Below are 8,405 nucleotides of genomic sequence, written 5' to 3' on the forward strand. Positions count from 1 at the left end.
TGAAAGAGTCCACGCAAGACGCACTCTGATCCGCCATATTTATTTCAGAATTCTAAGCAACGCGACAAAATAATACGTTTGACAAAGATAAATGCACCGTTTGTGGCGAATCAAAACACGTTATTTAATAAACTCGATTGCTCCCGCTTACGTTATTATTCGCACGGGATCCGCCTCTCGTCGATGCAAGGATCCTCTTTAAAAGCGTCAACGAGTTTACGGACAAAGAAACGACATCTGCTGCTCGAGATGTGGAACTTGGAGGGAGCACAAATTGCGTTTGAAAGTTGTTATCTCATCGCATACCTACACTTTTATGCCATGTAGAACCTGGTATTCGTACCAACCGTTGATCGTACATCGTTCATGCACTCCGGAAGATCTTGAGACGATGGAAGGAATTTCTCATTGTTTTTCTTTATTTCAGCAATAAGCGAGACGCAGTCCGGCAGCCGTGACAGTAATTTTAGCCGGTTTGCCGCCATATTCGCGCGATCAGCTGATTCCTTTGATCTCGCGAGCGTCAGCGCTCGACGTAGCTGCGTTTATAATTTTATGCGGTTTACGTAATGCGTGTATGAATGTGATTTCGGCGATCATTCCGCGATTCAGATCGCACGATTGTATTATAGTCACGTGATTGCGTCGTCGCTCGCGCAGACCGTGATAAAAGTTGTGATAAAAGTTAACACTCGTTTGTGTGCTATTCGCGAATAATGTTGTTATGCGCTGTACTATGAAGACAATATTGTTCATTATTGGAACGCTGGTACGACAGAGTTATGTTTCTAATGTTATCTACTGCAGGAGATTCATTTGAAATCGAGACTGCTAATTTTATTAAATTGATGTAGATATATATGTAATGTCTTGCAAAAATTTTCAGTTAACCTGTGCACTAGCATTAGAAGAAGAATTGTTGCACTACGTTAGTGATGATGTGCCTGGTGGCTCCTATAAATATTATAGTTTAACCTACGATGGTTACATTAAGATACGGTTAACGTCAATGTGAGTGTCCCTCAAATTTTGTCATAATTGTTAACGTTCTCATTGTGCAACGTTCTTATTCACTCAACAAAATATAGATTTTTATCTTTCTCACTTTTAAATTAGTAAAAAATAATAGTATTGTAAAAGTGTGAAATTGTTGTAAATTGTAATAAGTTATGATATTGTTACAATGTACACTTTATATTCTTCAGAACAGGTGATGCAGATTTATACGCATCGCAGACTACAACCAAGCCGACATATGAGCCAGATCACTATTGCCTGCAATCCACAACTTGTGGCGAAGATATTATTTTCATACCCAAGAGGTATCGTACTGCCATAATTTTAAATTTATATGTAATCTTAACTATAATCCGTATTCTATTGTATATTTTCTCTTTAGTTTTAAGCGACCTGTAAGCATCGGCGTTTATGGCCATCCATCACATGAGATTAGTAAATATACTCTGTCAGTATTTGAGGTGACAGTTGAGGACGACAATTTTCCTTATCACCAAACATCAAGATCTGAAATCTCTGACAAAGATCGAGAAGCCAAGGTAAGTTGCACTTCGACTATTAGAAATCCCTTGTGTAGATGCTCATTTTGATCATTTGTTAAACTTTTGTTAACTCTGTTATTTCAGAAAGCAGATATTTCATTTTTCGCTAACTTTGTGTGGCACTTTATGGGTTTCCTAATTCAATGGTTATTTTGAATATTAGAATAATTAAAAAATCAAGAAGAGAGTAGCGAATGGTGTGAAATTGTCGGAATTGTTCGATTGTCAGCAAATTATTTTGATAAGTTGTTAAAAATTATCGGCGATAATGTTGGAATACGAAAATCAAATCTTTCTCGACATCCTCCATGAGGATGGACTGGTTATTACAGCCAAGTAAGAATCCACGTTTTGCTCTCTCATTATCATGCACTATATAAAAATCTCAATCACTTAACTTAAAATATCGCAGGGGTCTTGGTATAGAAATTGTCTTTGGAAATGTACTGAAGGCTTATTCAGACCCGGGCAATCTGGTCATTGTCCTGGGGACCACTGATTATGATGAGCGTTACTTCATTGACCTACTCAAGAGTTACGGAACGAACATGTTACCACGCGTGGTCAATGCTGAGTGTCCTTCCAACGAGAGGTACGCTAAAATTATTTTATTCTCAATTCACAAGTTTTATGAAAGTTTTATCAAACTTGTGAATAAAAATTATTTTATTCACAATTCATAAGTTTATCATTAAAATCAATCAAGCACCACTTTATGAAATCTGTTACCAAATGCAGGGAAGTGATGTACCTGGAAGGTGGAGTACTGTTCATATCGGGCCGCATCTTGGTGGTGGATCTGTTGAAGAATCGAGTACCACTGCACCTAGTCACCGGTGTGCTCGTGTACAGAGCTCACAACATCCTGAACGCGTATCAAGAAGCGTTCGCGCTGCGTCTGTACAGGCAGAGCAACAAGACTGGATTCATCAAGGCGTTCACGAACTCGTCGCTGGCTTTCACAGTCGGGTTTTCGCGGGTGGAGCGAGTCATGAAGGCGCTGTTCGTGAAGAAGTTGTACCTGTGGCCGCGCTTCCACTCGATCGTCAACAGCTGTCTGTCCAAGCACATGCCCGAAGTAATAGAGCTGCATGTGAAGATCACGCCGAAGATGGAGAACATCCAGACCGCTTTGCTCGACATCATGAATTACATCGTGAAGGAGCTGAAGCGACTTAATAAGTACCTGGATCTGGACGAATTGACCGTGGAGAACGCGATTGCGAAGAAGTTTCACAAGCAGTTGCACTTGCAACTCGATCCAATCTGGCATCAACTCAGCACGACGACCAAGCAACTGTTCTCGGATCTGAAAACACTGCGGTCTCTCGTTATGTCCTTGACGTACCAAGACTCGGTTTCATTTTACTGCATGCTAAATAGTTTACGTACTATGGAGTACGCCGTGAAGGCAAGCGGTTGGATAATGTTGGACGAGGCCGAGAATTTATTTAAATACGCCAAGAGCAGAGTTTACACGGACAAGAGTGAATTGAAGCCAGAACCGAATCCAAAGTGGATAGCTCTGTCGGAGGTACTGAACGAGATCCAGGAACAGAAGCGTAAGAAGGACGACGATAGCATCGACAAAGTTTTTATCCTAGTGCAGGATAACAATGTGTGCCACCAGTTAAAGAATTATTTAACCATGGGTGCGAACGAATACCTGCTTTACCACTCGCTGAAGAAACTGTCGCATATTGAACTACAAAAAACAAGTGGCAAGTGCGAAAAGAAAGCGGACGATCAGCAGTCTACGTCTGAAAATATGTCGGAAAATACGGAAAATACGGATGAGGATTTACAGGGAGATCAGGATACTTACATACTCACATTGTCGCAAAAATCTACAGAGGATACTGAACCGAGTACTTCTAAGGGAGATGTGAAACATCAGACTTTGTTCGAGGAATGCTCACAAGTAAGCTTTATTAAACTAAAAGCGAATTAAAGTAACAAGCAAGTTGTGAAAAAAATTAAATGCATATATATGATTTCTTTAAAAATTTTTTCTCTACATGATTTGTATCTTTTTATTTGAATTTTTAACGTTCCGATTTTAAAGCTTGCGGAATTGGATGTAACCAGTTGCGCGAAATCCGCACCTGTCGTGATCATACAAGCTATCAAGAAGGGAGGTGATCCGATGGCTGTACAACGTACGTTAACCGAGCACATGCCGAATAATGTTATTTTGTACGCAGCCGATATCGGTACAGTGAGACAATTGGAGGTGTACCAGAATAACCATCCGTCAATTGGTCTGAAAGTATATTTCCTCATTTACGGTGGATCCGTCGAGGAACAGGAATACCTCACTTCCTTACGACGGGAAAAGGAGGCGTTTCATTCGTTGATTAATACAAAAACTGTGAATACTTAAAGCACAAAATGAAATAACGAAAAAATAGTCTTAAAAAAACGAATAAGCGAAATTTTCATTGTAAGTTTGCTGCCTTTATCCGTAGACGATGGTCGTGCCCGAGGAACAAGACGGAAAATCGGAAGATTGTTTGGCTCTCATGATTCACTCGGACAGTGCAGCTGCGGAGGAGAATACGCGTAAGGGTGGAATGCAATCCGAAGCCAAAGTAATCCCAAAAGTTATCGTCGATATGAGGGAATTCAGAAGCGAGTTGCCTGCTATTCTATACACACGTGGAATAAAAATTGAACCAGTAACGTTAGTGGTAAGTGAGACAGCATGAGATTTATTAAGGCAGTTATTTGCCGATTTTTTTTATTCTCGATTATTTTCGATTTGACGTTTAATGATGATGATTTATGTATAACGTTGCTGCAGGTGGGCGATTATATCCTTACGCCGGAGATATGCGTCGAGAGAAAAAGTATATCTGATCTAATTGGTTCTTTGCTCTCTGGAAGATTGTACAATCAGGCAGTTGCTATGACTAGACATTACGCTAAACCTATGCTGCTCATAGAATTCGATCAAAATAAACCATTCTGCTTTCAGGTAATTTTATAAAAATCGAATTGACCGAATAAAAAGTTTATCAAACGTTCGAAATTTTCAATAACTCTGTATTATTACAGGGAAATTACTACGGTAGCAGAGACTTTCAAAATTCAACCATAACAACGAAACTACAATTATTAACGCTTCATTTTCCTAAATTGAAAATAATATGGTCCCCTAGTCCACACGCGACAGCACAATTGTTTGAGGAACTGAAGGTAATGTAAATTTAAGTGACAACAAAATAAGTTTATTATTAAGGTTACTAATAGTAGCTCTCTAATCTTTATGCAAACAGCAAGGACGAGATCAGCCAGATGCAAATGTAGCTGCTAAAATTGGAGCAGATGAAAATACGGAAGACAAACAAATAATGATGGAAAAATATAACTCGCGCATCCAAGATTTCGTAGCTAAATTGCCGGGTGTGCATTCGAAAAATCTACGTGTTCTGTTGAATAAAGGACAATCATTAAGCCATCTTATTAGGCTGACGAAAGTAAGTAAATAATGAGATATTCTATATTCTTTTATGATGTAATATATCTTCGATATAATTCGAAAAGATTGCGATAAAAAAATTTGAAAAAGGTGACTTAATCTTTGATTGTATGGTATTTAATTAGGAAGAACTAAAAGAGATACTTGGAAATGCAAATGACGCTGAAATGTTACATAAAGCTTTGCACGAAAAATGTTTATCAACGGATGAAAAATCATCGACCAAAGTTTCCAAAGTACGTGGAAAAAACCTTTTCACTAGAGTAAAAAAAGCAAAAACGTAAGTGATGAATTAGAAACAAATGAATTTGTTAATGAAAATTTTTGCAAGTAGTGTTTACACGTTATTGTGTCAGCGAGAATCTTATACTCTCAATTTAATAAATAAAATTCTGTAAATAAAATACATAAATTTATTTATTTTATTATGTCAATTAAATAGTAAGCATACAAAAAGGCAATGTAAATAAATGATCTAATAAATTTATTTATTACATATACAGTATATATAATAACAGTGATGTGATATAACGGTGAATATGTAACAAGATTCTAATATTTACAACTATACAATAAATTTACAAAATATAATTATTTTAATTACAGTCAATTATAACTAAATTCTGAATAAAACTTCAGTGCTTGTTACACTAAGACGATCATTTATAAATTAGACCTGAAATATTTTAAACATTTATGCATTATTCGTTAATAACTTCTAATTGATATAAGAAGCTTTCTCCTTCTCTCTTTTTTTAATATTACTCACACTGCTTCAGTAATATTTTCTACACTTTCTTCGTCGCTGTTGCTGGTTGCATCAAGATTATATAAAAATGAATCATTCTCAGACATGGGAAAATAATATCTGGAAAAAAATAATTTTAGTTCATATATATCTGCGTATTAAATAAATTCTACGCGATGATTGTACTGACTCTGGCTGATCCCAGACTTTTCGCGTGGCAAGTTTGCAATGCTGCTGACTTTTCATGTGCTCCAAGACGTTGTCTGTTTCTGTTTCGCAGAAAATGCATCTTTGCAGCTGTATCTGCCTTTTTATATAATTAACAACCTTAACCTGTAACCGTAACAATAATAAACTTTGAAGATGCACCATTAAACGAAGTCGACTTGAGGATTACACAGTTTTCACCTTCTGGTAAAATGTCAGATCTTTCACTGTTTCTTCAAAATCAAATCCATGTGCTTCCCTCATATGTCCCAAAATGCAAGTAAATTCGTTATTGATATATTTACAAAATAAGCAAGCTATTCCAATAGACTCGTCATTCCAATCGGACCACGACGCTTCTTCATCTTCGTTTTCGCTACTACCGCCTGCCAGATCCGGACTCTTTTCTGAACTAGCCTGTTAGAAAGAAAAACGTAAATCACGTTTCTGAAGCGTAACAAGCTTTTACTCCAGAGTATGTACATGCCATGCCATTACCTGTCGTTGCTTCCAAGTTCTCCCTGGCTCCAAATAATTGATTATGTAAAATTTATCGTAGGCTTTATTGTTAGGATTTATATACTTGTGGAATTTCTTTCGCATATGTTCCTTCAGTACCATACGATCTTTAAATGTCTTTTCGCAATAAATACATATTAAACTGAAAGGTTTATACAAATAATTGAATTTACTTCATTCTTGCGATCAACACACAAAGGATAGCATTTGTTCAGCTAATATACGGGCCACTCGTCAATGATTTGTGAATGCTGATACCTTGCGACAGTGCTTTCAATCTTGTCCAGTAGCTCATCCAGGAATACTAAGTTTTCTGGTTTACCAAGATGGAGATTGTGCTTCTCGTAAAGATGCTTTATATAGGCAGCACGTGACCCATAGAATTCCATGTGACAAAACATGCAATCACGCTTAAAGCTGGTGTCTGTGCGCTCAGCTTCCTGTTGTGCTAGCACCCATTCCTTAAGAGAGAATAATAATAAATAACATCATAACTATAGTAATATTATAAATTCTAATGTACGATGTTTATTGATACACGTACCAATTTAGCCTGATGTATCTCATCTCTCAAAGTTTTGTCTTCCAACAAGCAGTCAGAAAGCAAGAAATAATGTTCATTTTTGCTTGGTTGGCCATCGGGTGTGCTGTCCATCAATAATGTAGTGCAGTAAGTTGTCAATGGAGCTTCCTTAAATTTTACACTCCAGTAATGTACATAACTAAAATTAGAATTATTACTTGACTTGCTAGTCAATAAACGGAATGGGAGGAAGCGCATAAGCGTACCTTCTCAAACTAGCTATTTTCCAAACATCTCCTATTACGAGACGATGAATCTTGAATAAGTGTGTAAGAAACTCTGTCTCGTTTCTAGGGAGAACAAATGTGCAATCGCACAACAGACATCTTGTATCACAAGGTATATCGTCCAGACCAACAAATTGAGATTTATACATTACAGATATTTTAGAGTCCAGATTTGATATAAATCTTTTGTATATGTATCCAAAAACTATTTAATTTTTTTAATTACATATAAATATATTAAACTTTACAGACATGGTGTATTATGCCATAACTCATCTTACTGCAATCACCTGTAAAAATATTTTTGCAGACATTCTGAGTAACTTTAAAATCTAAGTTTTCTGATAATACAAAAATATTCTTAGATCTTTTTGTACAGGACAACGAAAACAAGTAGGAAAATATAAGACTAAAAAAACTTGATTTATTATGCTATATTATTCCTGTTTAGCATACCGGTGTTAAACTACATCATAAATTTAAAAGCAAAATCTGTCATTATCAAAACCGCGTTATCTAAAAATAAAACTTCATTTATTCTTAAATAATACCATTGAGAAACAAATATAACTATATGGATTAAGCATTTCGCTTTAGATTTTAATGTAAGTCGGCTCATTCGATAGGTATTTTTGCGTAGATCATGATTTAAAAAGTCAAAAGGATTACTCGAAATTGTAAAAAGAACAATCAATCGCTAAGCGGTTTTATGAGGTTAAGAACCTATTAATTCGACCTAGTGCAAGTGTTCAAACTTTATTTTATGTAGAAAACTTGTCAAATGAGCGTACTTACGGTAAGTTTTACGTTTATGATGAACAACTCAATCTGTACAATCCCCAAAATTAGAAGTCAAATCAATAAATTAGCCTCAATGTTATAAATAGACTTATACTACTCAAAAGTATAAAATTACATCTGACCCGCCATTGAGTCGTACTACTACCTCACTTCTGTCATGGACGCAGTGAATATCGCAGATAATACGACTCAAGCCATTCTCTATCATTTCCGATTAATTTAAACGGCCGATCATATCATTAGAATTAGAATTGGCGTGTAATCGAATGCCTCAAATCAC

General features: G+C 36.4%; 2 protein-coding genes across 2 annotated transcripts; one reads left to right on the plus strand and one right to left on the minus strand.

Moving 5' to 3' along the window:
• Positions 1 to 484: 484 nt before the first annotated feature.
• LOC105278492 (DNA repair endonuclease XPF) lies at positions 485 to 5,446 on the plus strand. The gene is made up of 13 exons (XM_020031358.2): positions 485 to 769; positions 887 to 1,011; positions 1,206 to 1,322; positions 1,400 to 1,525; positions 1,812 to 1,895; positions 1,972 to 2,151; positions 2,298 to 3,480; positions 3,625 to 3,930; positions 4,028 to 4,249; positions 4,363 to 4,536; positions 4,617 to 4,757; positions 4,838 to 5,038; positions 5,166 to 5,446. The coding sequence occupies exons 1-13, from the start codon at positions 725 to 727 to the stop codon at positions 5,322 to 5,324; spliced, it is 3,063 nt and encodes a 1,020-aa protein (XP_019886917.2). The 5' UTR covers positions 485 to 724; the 3' UTR covers positions 5,325 to 5,446.
• Positions 5,447 to 5,507: 61 nt separating this feature from the next.
• LOC105278493 (zinc finger protein 277) lies at positions 5,508 to 8,269 on the minus strand. Its single transcript, XM_011337627.3, has 9 exons — positions 8,120 to 8,269; positions 7,304 to 7,614; positions 7,059 to 7,236; positions 6,773 to 6,975; positions 6,494 to 6,656; positions 6,197 to 6,412; positions 5,979 to 6,121; positions 5,810 to 5,908; positions 5,508 to 5,716 (listed from the first exon to the last, which is right to left on the minus strand). The coding sequence occupies exons 2-9, from the start codon at positions 7,471 to 7,473 to the stop codon at positions 5,704 to 5,706; spliced, it is 1,185 nt and encodes a 394-aa protein (XP_011335929.1). The 5' UTR covers positions 7,474 to 7,614; positions 8,120 to 8,269; the 3' UTR covers positions 5,508 to 5,703.
• Positions 8,270 to 8,405: the final 136 nt, after the last annotated feature.

This window comes from Ooceraea biroi, chromosome 1 (assembly GCF_003672135.1).
Source record: "Ooceraea biroi isolate clonal line C1 chromosome 1, Obir_v5.4, whole genome shotgun sequence".
Lineage (NCBI taxonomy): Eukaryota > Metazoa > Arthropoda > Insecta > Hymenoptera > Formicidae > Ooceraea > Ooceraea biroi.